Genomic DNA, 18,207 nt, shown 5'->3' with positions numbered 1-18,207 from the left:
TCTCTTCACAGGTGACATGAACTGTTACATATACATATATATATATATATACACACACACACACACACACAAACACACATATAGTCCTTTAAAATCAACAACAAAAAAAGACAAGGTAACGATGAGTTCATCAAAGTTGCTGGATACAAGACCCATTTAGAAAAATCAGTTATATTTCTGTACACTTGTTGGTTTGAAAACTCCTTGGGAGCTTCCAACATGTAATCTGAAACTGGGCCCCCTTATTTGGAGGAGAGGGAGAGACTGAAGAAAGAGACAGGCTGCTCCAGGTTGGCAGGTGGCAGGTTTAATAAGCAAGGGAACCTACTCTGAGGCTTATCTTAGGCAGCCACAACATGAGAAGATCTTTGCACTCACTCCAGCACATGTTAAAAATTTATATAGAGGCCTTAACTGGGTTCAGTCATGTATACCATCCAGACAATCTTAACACCACATCACTATCTCAAGGCTCTGTCCTTGGGGCAACTTCTGGGAGCAGGACAGGCAAGCAGACTACACATTCCTAGATGAGGGGAGGGTGTGAGGAGCCTCCAGTTGCCCAGGTCCAGCTCACAAGTCAACCAGTGGTTATGTCTTCCCAATGACCTCCCCCAACATCACTAACTATGAGCAATCTAAGACTAAAATTCAGAAGACAATTCCATCTACAGTAGTATGAAAAGAATAATACACTTAGGAATACATTTAACCATAGAAGTATAAGACTTACACACTGAAAACTAAAAAATGTTGTTGACAGATATTGAAGAAGGTGTAAATAAACAGAAGGATATCTTATGTTCATGGATTGGAAAACTTAATATACTTAGGATGACAATACTCCCCAAATTTATCTACAGATTAATTGCAATCCCTATCAAGATTCTAATGGGCTTTTGTGCAAACTAGAAGAGCTGATCCTAAAATTTATATGAAATACAAGAGACTCATAATATCCAAGACAATCTCTAAAAGAACAAAAGTGAGGCACTCACCATTACCAAGTTCAAAACTTACTACAAAGCTGCAATAATCAGAGCAGTGTGACTGGCATAAGGATAGGCATATAGATCAAAAGAACAGAGCCCAGTAATAAACTACACATGTATGGTCAATTGATTTTCTCACATCAAATGCAAAAACTAATTCAAAATGGATGAAAGACTTTACTGTAAGAGCACAAATTATAAAACTACTAGGAGAGAATATAGGTGTAAATATCCATGATTTTGGGTCAGGCAAAAAGGACAAGCAACAACAACAAAAATATATTTAAATTAGACTTCATCAAAATTAAAACTTTTGTGCTTCAAAGGACACAATCAAAAAAGTGAAAAGACAAGCCATAGAATGGAAAAAATATTTACAAATCATGTGTCTGATATGGGTGTAGTGTCTATATTATACAAAGAATTCTTACAACTCAACAATAAATAAAAACTCACTTTTTAAATGGTCAAAAGATCTGAATAGACATTTCTCTAAAGAAGATATACAAATGGGCTATAAGCACATGAAAATGTCCTCAACACCATTAACCACCAGGGAAATGCAAATCTAAAGCAAAATGAGATCCCACTTCATACCCACTATGAAGGCTATACTAATCATAATTTTAAAAGAACAAGTTTTGGTGGGGATGTAGAGAAATGTAAAAATGTAAAATGGTGCAGCCATTTTGGAAACAGTTTGGCATTTCCTTAAAAAAACATAGAGTTACTGTATGACCCAGCAATTCCACTCTCTAGGTACATACCCAAGAAAATTGGAAACATGTTCATACAAAAACTTGCACACAAATGTTCACAGCAACATTACTCACAATAGCCAAAAGGTGGAAACAACCCAAATGGCCAACAATAGGTAATGATAAACAAAATGTGTTATATCCATACAACATTACGCAGCCATAAAAAAATGAAATATTGACACATGGCTAAAACATGGATGAACCTTGAAAACATTACGTAAGTGAAAGAAGTTGGATACAAAAGACCAAATACTACAATTCTGTTTATATGAAAAGTCCAGAATAGGCAAACTGATAGATACAGAAAGTAATTAATGGTTACCAGAGCCACAGAGAGAGGGCATAGCCAGTGACAGCTAATGGGCACAGGGTGTCTTTCTGGGATGATGAAAATGTTCTAGAATTAGATAGTGGTAATAGTGGCATGATCTTGTGAATATACTAAAAACCACCGACTTTTTCGTTTCTTAAGTGGTGAACTTAATGGTAAGTGAATTATATCTCAATTTTAAAAATTAAATTAAATTTTTAAAGAAACAAGAGGGAGCCTTGCACAGACCAATGATGAAAATGTACTATAAACTCAGGAGTTTAACTCAAACTTCTGTACCTGGAGGATAGAGAGGAATACTGGTAAAATTGAGTGTGGGAAAACATGTAGGGAGAAAGTGCCTCTCATACATTGTTGGTGTCAGTATAAACTGGCATGTTCTTTAGGTAAGCCATTTAGTTGTATCTATAAAAAATAATAATAATAATAAAGCACATACTCTTATGATCCAGGATTTTCATTTGTAGGAACTAAAGTCAATGTGTGGTGGGTACAGTTAGCACACAGTGAATGTTCTTGCCTATAACAAGGTGCTGATTACAGGGAGAAATAATAAATTGTGCCATAAATTCCTGCGGCCAAATTCAGGTCTCACTTCTCCTTCTTTTTGGAAAAAGAATAAGTTAATGTTTACACCATAGGGTGATTTGACCATGAAATTTCTGCACTGTTAATGTTTGCAAGCTACATAAACTGGAAAGCAAGATTCTCCCCTAAAATATAAGGTCGTTTCCAGAGATACAGAGCATATACTAAAAGAAGAGTTAAAGACTCTCTTCTAGAGTTCCAGCCTGTTGATAACAGGGATACAGTGGGGTGGGAGTAAAAGGGGGGCAGGAAACAGCTTGAGCCTCAGCCAAACCCCTTGAAGCTGCAAAAAAGCCAAGAAATATTATGTGACTTACACATGAGGCCCCATAAAAATCAGCAGTGACCATACAGCGATTGGCAAACAATGACTACGGACAGAAGTGATGACGTGAGCCTGATCATTTGTTTTCCTTTAATTCTTCCTCCAAATGGTGACTCCCTTTAAATACAGCATTACTGTTATTTGTCAACACTGCCCTTGGATCATCAAATAAGAGTTCTATCAATGCAGAAAAGGCACGCAGAAAGGAACATGATGTCGGCCAACTCTTCCAATTAATCTTATTACCCAAGCCTTTCAGCCCATGAAGACACACTGAGTCAACTTGCCCGAGTGGCAGGGAAAGGGCCAAGCAGTGAGAACTATAGCCTCTGAAATCCACCCCACACACTGGAAGGTGGCAAGTGACAGCTAATCCTCCAGGATGCTCACTGCATTGTCGCGCCTCAGGAGCTGGTCCTACGCAAGCACGAAGGGTCATCAGCCTCCCCCTCCACCAGCCCCAGTGGGGTGAGATGTGGGGGGCGGGGGGAGGGGTGGGCAGGGATTGTGACATAAACGGCCTCAGGCTGGTCTATGTGAATGCCGGCGCTGGAGCTTTCTGGTGAACACACCGCCTGCGCAGGCCTCTAGCAGTCAACCTCTCGCTGACAGCCTCCGCGGGCACGGGGGTGCAGGCGGCTCTCAGGGAACGGAGAGCGAGCAGTGCGGGTAGAGGAGGCGGCCGAGCCCTGCCTGGGGCAGACGACAACCGTATAGGCGCCATGGAGACCGCCATGTGTGTCTGCTCTCCCTGCTGCACGTGGCAGAGATGCTGTCCTCGGCTGTGCTCCTGTCTGTGCTGCAAGTTCCTCTTCACCTCGGAGCCGAACTGCACGTGTTTCCCCTGCCCCGACAAGGACGAGCGCGGCTGCCAATGCTGCCCCTGCAACTGCGCCGAAAACCCCAACTGCCACTGGTGCTGTTGCTCCTGGGCCAACGACCCCAACTGCAAATGCTGCTGCACGGCCAGCAGCGACCTGTGCTGCTGCTACTACGAGAGCCGCTGCTGCCGTTGGGGCCACAGCCACCTTTCCCCGGGGTCGCCTGCGCAGCATCCGCACCTCACAAGTGCCTCTCCCGCGTGCGTGACCCTCCCCGACAGCCGGAGCCCTGCGTCTGCGCTGGCCGCCCCGGGTCTGTGCCCTTCGCCTCTCCGTCTGCAGGGAGGAGGCCCAGAGTGTCGTCGCGATTAAGTGCGTCCTCGCAGCCGCTCGGCGCGGAGAGACCTGAGTTCTAAGCCCAGACTCAGCAGCTGCGCGAAGGAGCACCGCGCGCTCCTGAACTCGAGCTCCCCCGCTGCAGCAGAACAGTCCTAGCTGCTGCTCAGCTTAGGCAATTTGCCCACGGACCTCGCCCCATGCGGTCACACCAAAGAGGAAATAAGCCTTTGGGAGGTTAAGCTGCAGAGGACCACACAGCTAGTAAGATGCAGTCAGAATCTGAACCCAGACTCTGCGTTTTTAACTGAGAAGTGCTGTATTGCAAAATGGAGGGCATAATGCCTGCTGTGGTTAAGTGGGTATGCAGATGAATGCCTGTGCTTTGTAATCTGTTGAGCTACAATGTAAATTGCTCTTCCTCTTCTTCCTCTGAGCTCTTGATATCTGTAGCACTTATTGGAAAAATTCATAACTTCCACAAGCCACTTTCATCCCATATGGTCCATGTAAGTTCCCCAGATGGCCATGAACTCTTGCCAACCTTCTCTTTGTTCCTGTCCAGAGCTGTGGGACATGGGGTTCCAGTCATGCCCCTGAACCTTTAACCCTCTGTGTCAGGTGCTGTGTATTCTCTTCCCACTCTGACCAAGGCAGTCTTTGTACGTCACACCTGAGGGAAGTCTGGAGTGGCAGGGGCAGACTTCTTAGAGTAAGAAGGATCAAAGCTTCAAACTATAAGATGACAGCATTTAGAGGGGCAGTTTCAAAGCCTTTCAAGGCTGCAAAAACAGTTCTATGAGCAGAAGTTCAGTGGTTTCAGAGGAAGAGTATGATCCACCCTGCAGTTCAGCACTTGATAGATGCTTAATATGTGTTCGTCTCCACTCGTGGACCCCTCCCGGGGGGAGCATGTGTAGAGGACTCGGGGATCTGGATGGCAAGCCAGAAGCTCTAAGCTGCATGTAGCATCCACGCTGCTCTCTCCTCTCAAAGGCCCCATTTTCTGCACATCAGCCATGGATAGTCCCTGAGCCCTTTTCGGCAGGGAAGGTATGACACTGGTGCCTTGGGAAGATGCATTAGGCCAGCAGCTCCCAACCTTTGCCTGGCATTACCATCGGGATCTTTAAAAACTGCTAATGCCTGGCCTCTACCCCCAGACGCTCTGATGACATTGGTCTGGGGTATGACCTGGGCATCGGAATTGTAAAAGCCCACACACACACACACACTGAGTGATTCTAAAGTGCAGAATGGTCTGGAGGTAACAAGGAGAGAAGCCAGTAAATTTGCCAAGTTAAGAGCCCAGGTACAAGGAACCAGGCCTAAATTGGATGGGGAGTGGCAGGCACTGTGCCGAGGAGCAAAAGCCAGATGTCTCAGCCTGAAAGCAAGGCTGCTGGTGACCATTTTGGCAGGGAACCGTGGCTACTGAGCGCCGGGGCCCCAGCCTGAGGCTCTTGGGGGATGAGCACAGGCGCTCTTGCCAGTGTCAGAGCTCCGCCATGGGTGCAGCCCAGGTTCCCTCCCATACGACCTCCCTCCTGTTGCTGGTCCACTGCCTCCCCTGCTGCTTGTCACTACCCCCCACTCAGCAGCTGGACGGAGCTGCCTTCCTCTAGCTTCATTCATCCATCTCCACCTTCCTCATCGCTTCTTCTCACCTCCTGTCTCACCTCCACCCCAGCTCCTGGGCCATTAACCCCTATCTCTCAGCCCTCCCTCCTCCTTCCTGATTTCTCACGTTGCAATATCTCCCTTTACATTACACGCTGATTCCCAGAGTCCCGCCCTATCATACCAGAGAAGTCCATCCAGCCACTGTGTGTCCATCTGGCCTGCAGCTCCGGGCAACCCCCTGAGGGTTCAGGCAGGAAGCTGGGAAAGCAGAGAGGGAAATGGGCTGAGAACACGGAGGCCCGCAGGCCTGGAGCCCAGCATTCAAATCCCAAGGGAGGAGCTTCCCAGTGCCTGAGTGTCCACAAGGGGCACTCTCTGCCACCCCAGGGTCACTGATTCCAGCACGCTTAGACAGCACCTTTGATGGTCTGGCCTGAGACATAGGTCCCTGGCTAAGGGAGTGAGGAAGGAGACAGGGGCACAGAGGGACTGCAAGAAGCCAGGAACAGAAGAGACCAATGCCCAAACAACACTAATGTGAACAGAGGAGAAGAAATAAGAAGTCACAAATTGTGTATATGTTTACACCTCTATTCACACAGCTAACTTTTTATGGTGATTGTGGCTTCTTGGAACATGCACTTGAATTTTATAAGTATCCTTTTGCTTCATCCTTAGTTCCTACAATTAAATGTATTAAATCAGCCTCAGATAGTAAACAAAGAATCAGCACACACACAACGGTAGAAGCACACATTTTCATGGACTTGTCTTCTTCTACTGTGGACAATAGCTGGCTAGTAGCAGAGGGGAATAGTTACAATGGCCACATTTACTGAATGTTCACTAGGTACTAGCAGTCAATCACTCATCATGGATTATCTATCGGGTGTGGAGGTGAAGTCCCCGTGAAGGAAGTAGTAGCATGAGCTTTGATTTACAGATGAGAAAACCGAGAATGAAAAACATCTCAAAGCGACAAATCTAAAGTGGTGATTTGTCTGCCCCTAGAGCCTAGACCTTAACTCTTAGCTCTTGGTCAGGTGGTCTGAACACACAGGTTCTATGAATGGCTCAGGGACTGACCTCCTGGAGTCCTGGGAAGGACTCCTGATGCATCCTCTTCTGTGTCCCATCCTACCTACAATAAATAATAATATAACAATAATAATGTCAATGCCCTCCAAGTAAAACCACCAAGAACACAACTGTAGTTGGATGAGACTGGATTTATTGACTCACTGCAAGAAGTGAGACCTCACAGCAAGGCAAAGTTGAGAAGCCTCGGTAAGAGACATCAGTAAGTTACTGTAGGATTTAGGTTCATGCTTGGTGAGGGTGTGGGGGCAAAAATCCTATTGGGTATCTTAATAAATCTTCTCTAGAAGGTGGGAAGAACACAGTGAGCCTCATGCTGTCATCAGTGGAAACACAGCAGTCACTTCCATCAACCAGGTAGGGGAGGTTTGGTCCTGTTTGTGGTTTGGACAATGTTATTCCTTTTGTCTGCATTTGAACAGGATGAAGTGGTCTGGTTTCCACTTTGCGCCATCACAGTCCCAGAAAGGCTGTGTCTGATATTGGTGGTCTATGATATTGTTGGCGGCCAATAGGACACCAAGGCTCAGCTGACAGTGCCAGGTCAGTCTAAGCTGCTTTTCTCTGGCTCAGAAATAACAAGCAGTTGCAGAGCACTTCTTGTGTACCAGACACTGCTCTAAACCCTTGCCGGTATTAACTTTAATTTTAATCCTGAGCCTGCCTCCTAAAGCCCTCCCTGCATTTGCTCCTGCTTCCAGCTCCAAGACTGCCCTGAGCATCAGGAGCAGCAACACCCAGGTGGAGGATGTGAAGAGTCTGCCAGTGAGCAGCCACCTGGTGCACCATCTCTCGTGCCCCATGTGCAATCGGCTGCGCCTGCACTCCTTCACGCTGCCCTGCCACCACAGTCTACATGAGAAGTGCCTGCGGCAGCTGCAGAAGCATGCCAAGGTCACAGAGAACTTTTTCATCTTCATCTGCCCTGTGTGCAGCCGCTCGCACCGCATGCCCTACAGCCACAAGATGCACCTGCCTGAGAACTACCTGCGCAGGCGCCTCACCAAGAGCTACATGCAGCAGCAGGGCTACCTCAAGTGGCGCTTTGACTGCTCCACCAGGCCCACCCTCTGTCTGCTGCAGCCGGCGCATCGCCTACAAGCGCTGCATCACCTGCCGCCTCAACCTGTGCAAGGACTGCCTCAAGACCTTCCACTCGGACATGGCCATGCAGGACACCAGCACCGAGAACCAGGACAAGAAGGTCTGCATCCACCACCCATCCAGACGCATCATTGAGTACTGCCACAATGACAACGAATTGCTCTGCACCTTCTGCAAGGCCACCCTCCACAATGGCCATGACACCGTCAGCCTCATCGACGCCTGCTCCAAGAGGTCCGCCGCACTCTTCAGCACCATCGCCAAGTTCAAAGCAGGTCCGAGCCCCCTTTTCTCCTCTCTGAACAACTCCAGTTCGGGCACTGATGGGGGGAATGGCCTAGGCAATCTGTACAGTGAGAGCCTTACCTCCGCCTGGTGAGGCAATCCAAGCACTGGGGAACGCTGAGCTAGGCTGCAACTTACTGCCCTGAGGTCCACCCCCAGCAACAACCACCAGCCGCCTAGCCTCCTTGTGCCTTAGTTTCCTCCCCTGTAAAATGGGGGTAATCGTAGTACTGCCCTCCGTGGGTGGCTCTGAGGATTAAATGAGTCACTCTCCATGAGTATGCAGAAAACTACCTGGCACATAGTAATTGCATAAAGATTGTATAATCTTGGTTGTAATCTTCATGACCCTGGGCCTCATTTTCCCCTTCAGAAGATGGAGGCTTTGATCCTGAAGTTCTGTGAGCCTCTCTTAGGTGTTTTGTCAGTAAAGTTGGATTTCTTCAGTATTTTCCCAATCTGTAGGGGAAAGAATGAAGTCAGTGTTAGAATTATCTCATTATCTCAATTTTAAATTTTACTGACAGATTCTTCCCAAAAGTTGCAAACAACAAAGTAAGTGAACTGGTAGCAAACACATAATAAGAGGAAAACTCAGAAATAGCCAAAAATGGTCTGGTCAACAGCTTGTTTTTCCTCTGCATGCCTGCTCATGGTTATTTTATACTAGATACATAAAATATAGTATATATAGTATGTGTGTATATAGATATATACATATATCTATATACACACACATATACGTGCATATACGTATATGTATACAGATGAGACTGACTCTCATTTCCACAATGGAACTCAGTACAGCAGTATTTTACAGAGCTCCACAAAGAGCCCCATAATTTCTGGGTGTTTGTCCACCTGATTAGACATGAGGATATCAGGGATTCTTTTAGGGCTTTTTGCCTCTGGGAATAACTTCCTTGAATAGAGGCCTACTTAACCCAGGATTGTGTCTAAACACAGGAGAGGCAAATTTTCTCTGAGCTCCACAGAAATGTCCTATTGGACAGAGAGGTGTGTCCGACAGGGACTTTGCTAATTCTGTCACCCTGGGCCTCTCAACAGCATGAATATTTCAGGAATACCTTGATTCTCAATTGGCCCATACCTGGTAACATTGTCAAACAACGTTTATTCAGTTTTGGAACCACTACCAGGGAAGCCTCTACATTAAAGAACCCGCCAGGAGCCATGTCGCCAGCAGTGAGAGTCCCATTGGTTCACAGAGGGTTTTCTTAAGGTGGACCCCCTGCCTGGGGTTGGCTGGGTTCTCTGGGGTCTCAGCAGGGGGAAGGGGCTGCTGCCCGTAGCCTGCTGTAGCCCCCATGCAGCCATAGCAAGAGTGGGTCTTTAACATAGGAGAAATCTAGGAGAGTTTTCTCCAGTCTAGGGCACCTAAAAGTCAGACAGTGAAGTTTAATTCAGGGTAAGAGGGACACCAGTACAAATTTCAGAGGTAGGGAGGGAGCAGGGACCACTTTCATGACATACCCATTCAGATACAGATAAAGGATTTAGCCTATCCTTGCTAAAGGAGCTCCCCACCACCAAATTTTTTTAACCAGTGTTCACCCTTGCTTTTATGGATTCACTTCACTTTCAGGGGCAGGGGGTGCCATATATCTTCATTTTAAACAGATCTCCAGGTAATTCAAAAACAGGTGATCTGAGAATATACTTTGGGAAATTCTGGGCCTTAAAGAAATGCATGCCCCCATCATAGCATCCTCTGCACTGTGGCGTCATTGAACTTAGGAGTCCCTTAAGCACTGGTGCCTTCTCATATTCATATCTGTATCCCTTGTGCCTAGAAAGCCATGTGACATGTAACAGGCATCCGGTATATGTTTGCTAAATGATTGAATCAACTTAAAATGCAAATACCTTGTGAGAGGACGCAAGATGAATTGGGTTCTCCTAGAAATGTAACAGTGGACTCATTCTTTTTTTTTTCATATCATTAATGTAGAATTACTTGAACAACATTATGGTTACTAGACTCCCCCTATTATCAAGTCCCTCCCACATATCCCATTACAATCACTGTCCATCAGCGTAGTAAGATGCTATAGAATCATTACTTGTCTTCTCTGTGTATAACAGTGGACTCATTCTTTTTTTTTTTTTCAACACACACATTTTTTAAATTAGGGTATCATTAACATACACTCTTACGAAGAATTCACATGAAAAACAATGTGCTCACTACATTCACCCATATTATCGAGTCCCCCCTCCATTGCAGAACAGTGGACTCATTCTTAAAAGGCAGTGGGAGAAAGACAAGAGAGAGAGTCAAGATGAATCTCAGAGAGCCGAAGTCCCCCAGTGGGGAGAACGTGTGTGTGGAAGAGCAGCTGCAGGGAAGGGAATCGCTGGACTCCCACTGCTGTCTAGGGCTCGGTTTTGGCAAATGAGGCATGGCAGCATTTAGAAGTTATCATCAGAAATTTAATTATTTCTCCTACCCCTGCAACAGTTTGAAAACCAGTCACTTTGTGACATTGCCCCTTCTCAACTCCGACTTGCTGACAAATGAAGTCTGGTGAACACCAATATCAAGAGTGGCCTTGAACTTCCAACTTCAGACTCAAGGCCACAGGGATTACTATTACAAGATTCAAGTATGCCAGGGAAGGCTGGCTGTTATATGTGAGGGAGGTATTACACAAGGAACAAGAGAGGACTGTGCTGAGGGAGGCCACATGCAGTTCATAACCCTGTTCTAGAATGTTTCAGCCCAGCTACAAGTACCTTCCCTCCCTCGGAGTCCAAGGTAATTTTCTCCAATTTGCTACTGCCTTTGACATCTGGGGAGATGAAAATTTTAACTGAAATAACTACCTTGGTTATTTTGCAGTCCGATGTGAAATTGACAATGACCTGATGGAATTCAACATTTTAAAAAACAGCTTCAAAGCTGACAAGGAGGTAAAGTGAAGAGAGATCAAAAATGGATTTCTCAAGCTGCGCAGCATTCTACAGGAGAAAGAGAAAGTCATCATGGAGCAGATAGAGAATCTAGAAGTGTCCAGGCAGAAGGAGATTGAAAAATATGTGTACATCACAACCACAAAAGTGAATGAAATGGATGGCTTGATCGCTTACTCCAAGGAGGCCCTGAAAGAGACAGGCCAAGTGGCGCTCCTGCAGTCGGCCAAGATGCTGGTGGACCAGATCAAGGATGGCATCGAGAGCACCTTCAGGCCTGACCCACAGCTCCGGCTACACTCCTTCCACTATATGCCCTTGGACTTCGCCAAGCTCTCCAGTGCCATCCACGAGCGCTTCCCCACAGGACCCAGAAAGGTGTACCCCTCGGGGGACTCCCTGCCCTCCTGCTACCCCGTGCACTCGGAAACGGCAATTGCCAGGAAGGTCACCTTCAGCACCCACAGCTTCGGCAACCAGCAGATCTACCAGCGAAGCGCCTCCTTGATGTCTTTCAGTGCCCCTGATGGCAAGAAGTCCAAGATGGGTCTGGAGGCGTCTGGGCGAGTCCAGTCAGCCACAGCTGCCAAACCCACAGATGGCCTCTACACCTACTGGAACACAGGGGCAGAAGGCGAGCCTGTGCAGAGCGGCGGAAGCTTCCACAGCTGGTATGGATTCAGTGATGGCTCTGTGAGAACCCCAGGCCCCATTGTTATCTACCAGGCTCTGGTGTATCCCCGAGCTGTCAAGGTAGTAAAGGTTGTGGGCCCTGTGTGGAGGGTGGGAGGATGTGGGATATGGAACAGACATGAGCAGTCAGGAAATGTTGCACTTACCTCTTTGACCTCTAGTGTTGGGTCGCTTCAGTCTGCTCCTCTGGACTCTTTTGTGGTCATCCCACTCAAAAGGGATAAGTTCCTGAAATCTTAAGTTGCCCAAGAGTGGCTTAAACCAATGTACTTAGCTCATAGAATTCATCAGAAAGCCCCAGCCCTACTTCAAAGGCAGCTTCTTAGTTGAAAAGAGACCCCGATTTGGGAACCAAAGTAATTTAGAGAGACTGCTTGGAGAGTGTAATATTACCCGAAGGAACATCTGTAATAGTAGAAAGAGCACAGAAACTGGAATTAGAAATGCAGGCTTCATGATCCATCTGCTGTGATTCCTCTAGATTGCTACCTTTCCTAAAGAAAGTATCCAGACTCCCCATGATTTGGAAAGATTGGAGGGATATCCCCAGTGTCATTCCAATTCTTTTTGCCTGAGAGCCAACATTTTTTGGGGGGTGTGGAGGGGGCAGTGGGTCTCCCACAGACCTCTGCAGCAGCCACCACCTGGCCTCAGGGGACATGACTCTACCTTGAGCCTCCTGGCCTACTATGGCCAAATGGCCTTTCCCTTAACATTCCTCTCAAATCCAGCTGAACTTGAGTTGTTCACAGAATGTTTCACTAAAGTTCAAGGAGGAAAAAAGATAACTCGCAACTAGGTATTCCACTCCAGCAAACCTTGCCTCCTCTGGGCCCCCCACGGGGGCGTGTCCCGGGACCACTCACAGCCTGCTTCCACGTGCCCACCTTTTGCCACCAGAGTCTTGGAGCTCTCCCAGAGACTCTTGGCATCCTTGAAGTCTATACATCGATGTGTGCCTGGAGATCTTGTTACAGTGCCGATCCCGAGATCCTGTGCTTGTAACAACCTTCAGGTGTTGCCTTTGCTGCTCATCCAGAGACCACACTTTAGCGTCAAAGGTCTAAAAACAAGATAATGAAAGCCAGACCCAACTAAACTCTACTTTCCCACTCTCCTGAAACAGAACAATCTATGTTTTGGAGTCTATAATTGACACTAAGCAGGACTGTACATTGAAAGTTAGAATGTACCCTCCCATGGGCTATCAGACACAGCAGTGTCTCTGCCCTCCAAAGAGGGCACACCCACAACTGAACAGCTGAACTTTTTCATTTCTAGATAGTATTAGAACAGCAAATCCTGCAGTGTATGTGACATTAGCTCAGGAATGACATTACATCTCATCTCCCAGCAACTTAGACCACTTGAGAAGTTAGCAGGATCTTGCTTTGGAGAAGGAATGGTGATGTTTGCTCTATACTTGGGCTTGGAGAACAGTCACCCCCTGCCACCAATCAGCGGCCCCTGGGTGAGCTCAAGAAAGGACCCTACACAGGAAGACCTGGTCAAGGCATTGGCTGTCAAGAGAGGACATCTACACCTAATGCCAGACTGTGGCATTTGATGTAAAAATATCATTGATCCTTATTTTAGGACCAGTCACACAGGAATCATACAGCTCAGTAATGCAGAAGATGAAACCTGTGTTGACATCTCTCTCAGAGGGTGGTTGACTAACAGACCCCTTTAGGCTTTCAGCAGAGAAAATATTCTTAAAGTTAGTCTTGTAGCTTGTCAATATGTATCTTAAAAATCCTAAAGAGCTTTTAATAAAATTATATTTTATTTCCTAGAAATCCCTCCTAAGAAAATGATTCAAAATTCAGATGAAGATTCCTGCCCAAAGTGTTCATTGCACCATTATTTATTAGAGTGTAAAATTAGAAACAACCTAAGTTTTCAACTACAGAAGAATTAAATAATTTATGGGGCAGTTATTAAAGTGGTGCTTTACTGAATTTTTAATGATAATAGGCAATATGTAAAATATAGTAAGTGAAAGAAAACAGGAATCAAAGCAGTATAAACCAAATTACACATATTTGTGTGTTTGTGTGTATTCCAAAATTGGAAAGAATAATAAATAATTAACCAAATTGTGGGATTATAAGTGATACTTACTTTCTTCCCTTATACCTTTCCTGTATTTTCCAAGAGTTTTACAATGAGTGTTTGTTTTAATAATCATAAAAAAGTAAGTTAATTTTTATTAATAAGTTATATAAATATATTAAAAGTTTTATAAGTATAAATATGTAAAAATAACTCAATTAATTAAACAAATTCATAAAATTTAAAAGTTTATATGCTAATAAGAGTAATTATAAATTAATTTTATAAATATAATGAAAGTCCAGTTTATTAAAATTAAATGAAGCATGCAAGATCTGTTAAAAATATAATTATAAAATATATGCCAGGCACAATCTGTTAATTGACACTTCTTAATATATTTATTCTCAAGAGTTGATATTTTATGCTTTGCGTGTGAGCATATATCCTCCATTACTTGGGTAAGTTGTTTCACCTCTCCGAGCTCTACTTCTTCATATCTAAGGATAGGAAGAATTAATATTGTCAAAATGGCCATCCTGCCCAAAGCAATTTATAAGATTCAGTGCAACCCCTATCAAAATACCAATGACATTTTTCAATGAACTAGAGCAAATAATCCTAAAATTTATATGGCACCAAAAAAGACCCTGAATAGCAATCCTGAGAAAGAAGAACAAAGCTGTGGGAGTATTACTCTCCCTGACTTCAGGCTGTAATACAAAACTACCAAAACCAAAACAGTATAAAACACAAGAACAAACACACAGATCAACAGAACAGAATAGAGAGCCCAGAAATAAACCAACACATATATGTTCAAATAATCTATGATTAAGGAGCCAAGAATATACAGTGGGGAAAAGACTAGTCTTCTCAGTGAATGGTGTTGGGAAAAGTGAACAGCTCCATGCAAGAGAATGAAACTGAATCATTGTCTAAGCCCATACACAAAAGTAAACTCGAAATGGATTAAGAACCTGAATGTAAGACATGAAACTATAAAAATCTTAGAAGAAGACATAGGCAAAAATCTCTTAAACATAAGCATGAGCAATTTTTTTCCAGACACATCTCCCTGGGGCAGGGGAAACAAAAGCAAAGATGAACAAGTAGGGCTACATCATGCTAAAAATCTTCTGTACAGCAAAGGACACCATCAGCAGAACAAAAAGGCAACCTACAGTATGGGAGAACATATTCATAAACACTTTGTCTGATAAGGGGTTAACATCCAAAATACATGAAGAACTCATACACTTCAACACCAAAAAAAAATAAGTAAATCAATTAAAAATAAGGGGAGGGTCTGAACAGATATTTCTACAAAGAAGAAATAAAGATGGTCAATAGGCACTTGAAAAGATGCTCCCCATCACTAATTACCAGTGAAATGCAAATCAAAAGCACAATGAGATATCACCCCATACTGGTTAAAACAGCCACTATACAAAGGACAACAAATAACAAGTGTTGGTGAGGATGTGGAGAAAAGAGAACCCTCCTACACTGTTGGTGGGAATGTAAATTGGTGAAGCCACTATGGGAAGAAGTATGGAGGTTCCCTAAAAAAACTAAAAATAGAAATACCATATAACCCAGTAACTCCACTTCCAGGAATTCATCCAAAGAAAATGAAATCTCTGATTCAAAAAAATATATGCACCCCTATGTATATGCATTATTTACAATAGCCAAGATATGGAAGTAATGAAAGTGCCAATCAGCCACAAAAAAAGAAAGAAATCCTGCTATTTAGGACAACATGGATGGACCTAAAGGGTATTAAGCTAAGTGAAATAAGCCAGGTGGAGGAAGACAAAAACCTTATTTTTTTTATTAAGGTATGATTGATATACACTCTTATGAAGGTTTCACATGAAAAAACAATGTGGTTACTACATTTACCCATATTATCAAGTCCCCACCCATACCCCAATGCAGTCACTGTCCATCAGTGGAGAAAGATGCCACAGATCCACTATGTGCCTTCTATGTGCTACACTGTTTTCCCCTGATCCCCCCACACCATGTGTACTAAACATAATACCCCTCAATCCCCTTCTCCCTCCCTCCCCACATGCCCTCCCACAACCCTCCCATTTGGTAACCACTAGTTCATTCTTGGAGTCTCTGAGTCTGCTGCTATTTTTGTTCCTTCAGTTTTGCTTCATTGTTATACTCCACAAATGAGGGAAATCATTTGGCATTTGTCTTTCTCCACCTGGCTTATTTCACTGAGCATAATATCCTCCATCTCCATCCATGTTGTTGCAAATTATAGGATTGTTTCTTTCTTATGTCTGAATAGTATTCCATTGTGTATATGTACCACATCTTCTTTATCCATTCATCTACTGATGGACACTTAGGTTGCTTCCATTTCTTGGCTATTGTAAAAAGTGCTGCAATAAACATAGGGGTGCATATGTCTTTTTAAGTCTGAGAAGTTGTATTCTTTGGGTAAATATTCCAAGGAGTGGGATTCTCGGGTCAAAAGATATTTCTATTTTTAGTTTTTTTGAGGAACCTCTATATTGCTTTCCACAATTGTTGAACTAGCTTGCTATTCCCACCATCAGTGTAGGAGGGTTCCCTTTTCTCTGCATCCTCACCAGCATTTGTTGTTCTTAGTTTTTTTTTTTTCTTTACAATGCTGGCTATCCTTACTGGTGTGAGGTGATATCTCATTGTGGTTTTAATTTGCATTTCCCTGATGATTAGTGATGTGGAACATTTTTTCATGTGTCTGTTGGCCATCTGAATTTCTTCTTTGGAGAATTGTCTCTTCATATCCTCTGCCCATTTGTTAATCAGGTTATTTGCTTTTTGGGTGTTGAGGCATGTGAGTTCTTTATATATTTTGGATGTTAACCCCTTGTCGGGTATGTCCTTTACAAATATATTCTCCCATACTGTAGGATGCCTTTTTGTTCTGTTGATGGTGTCCTTTGCCATACAGAAACTTTTTAGTTTGATGTAGTCCCATTAGTTCATTTTGGCTTTTGTTTCCCTTGCTTGAGGAGATGCATTTAGGAAGAAGTTGCTCATGCTTATATTCAGGAGATTTTTGCCTATGTTATCTTCTAAGAATTTAATGGTTTCATGACTTACATTCAGGTCTTTGATCCATTTCAAGTTTACTTTTGTGTATGGGGTTAGACAATGATTCAGTTTCATTCTCTTGCATGGAGCTGTCCAGTTTTGCCAACACCAGCTGTTGAAGATGCTGTCATTTCCCCATTGTATATCCATGGCTCCTTTATCATATATATTGACCATATATTGTTGGGTTTATATCAGGGCTCTCTAGTCTGTTCCACTGGTCTGTGGCTCTGTTCTTGTGCCAGTACCAAATTGTCTTGACTACTGTGGCTTTGTAGTAGAGCTTGAAGTTGGGGAGCGTAATGCCCTCAGTTTTATTCTTCCTTCTCAGAATTGCTTTGGCTATTCGAGGTCTTTTGTGGTTCAATACGGATTTTAGAATGATTTTCTCTAATTCTTGAAGAATGCTGCTGGTATTTTCATAGGAATTGCATTGAATCTGTAGATTCCTTTAGGTAGGATGGCCATTTTGTTGGCCAATATTAATTCTTCCTATCCATGAGCATGGGATGAGTTTCTTTTTATTGGTATCTTCTTTAATTTCTCTTAGGAGTGTCTTGTAGTTTTCAGGGTATAGGTCTTTCATAAATACCTTACGATTTCACTTATATGTTGAATCTAAAAACAAAACAAAACAAAATGAATAAAAGAGCAGTAGACTCATAGACCCTGAGAAGTGATTGGTGGTTACCATGGGGGAGGGGGAAGGGTGTGAGGGTGAAGGGGATAAGGAGGCACAAAATCTCAGTCATTATATAAGTTAGTCACAGGATGGAAGTGCAGCATGGAGAACAGTCCATGGTTCTGCAATATCTTCCTATTTTGACAGTAACTGTACTAGTTGCAGTGAGGATTTAATAATGTGCATAACTGTTGAATCACTATTGTATACTTGAAGAAACATATTATATATAAATTATACTTTAACTTTAAAAACATAAATAAATAAATAAATAAATAGTAAAACATAGGGTTGGAATAGATACATTTTTTTATTTTCTAGTACTCTGTGGTTCCATTGGAATTTGCTAAATGTAGTATTTCTAAGCCTCAACTTGAACATGGCATAATAAAATCTCCCTTCCAGGGAGGTATGAGGACTAAATGAGCTGGGCAATATCAGACACAAAATCTGATGAATAATAGGTGTTCAATA

General features: G+C 43.7%; 1 protein-coding gene across 1 annotated transcript in view; it reads left to right on the top strand.

Annotated features, from left to right (window-relative positions):
- The first annotated feature begins 3,709 nt into the window (after positions 1-3,709).
- Positions 3,710-18,207, top strand: part of TRIM42 (tripartite motif containing 42) — a 30,909-nt gene continuing 16,411 nt past the window's right edge. The window contains 5 exon segments of the mRNA XM_036877358.2: positions 3,710-4,010; positions 4,012-4,082; positions 7,577-7,948; positions 7,950-8,254; positions 11,128-11,951. Of these exon segments, the coding sequence (XP_036733253.2) occupies positions 3,720-4,010; positions 4,012-4,082; positions 7,577-7,948; positions 7,950-8,254; positions 11,128-11,951 (1,863 nt within the window). The 5' untranslated portion in view covers positions 3,710-3,719.

The sequence above is a fragment of the Manis pentadactyla genome, chromosome 1 (genome assembly GCF_030020395.1).
Source record: "Manis pentadactyla isolate mManPen7 chromosome 1, mManPen7.hap1, whole genome shotgun sequence".
NCBI lineage: Eukaryota > Metazoa > Chordata > Mammalia > Pholidota > Manidae > Manis > Manis pentadactyla.
Note: the sequence above shows the minus strand (reverse complement) of the source record. Positions and strands in the feature narration are given on the sequence as shown.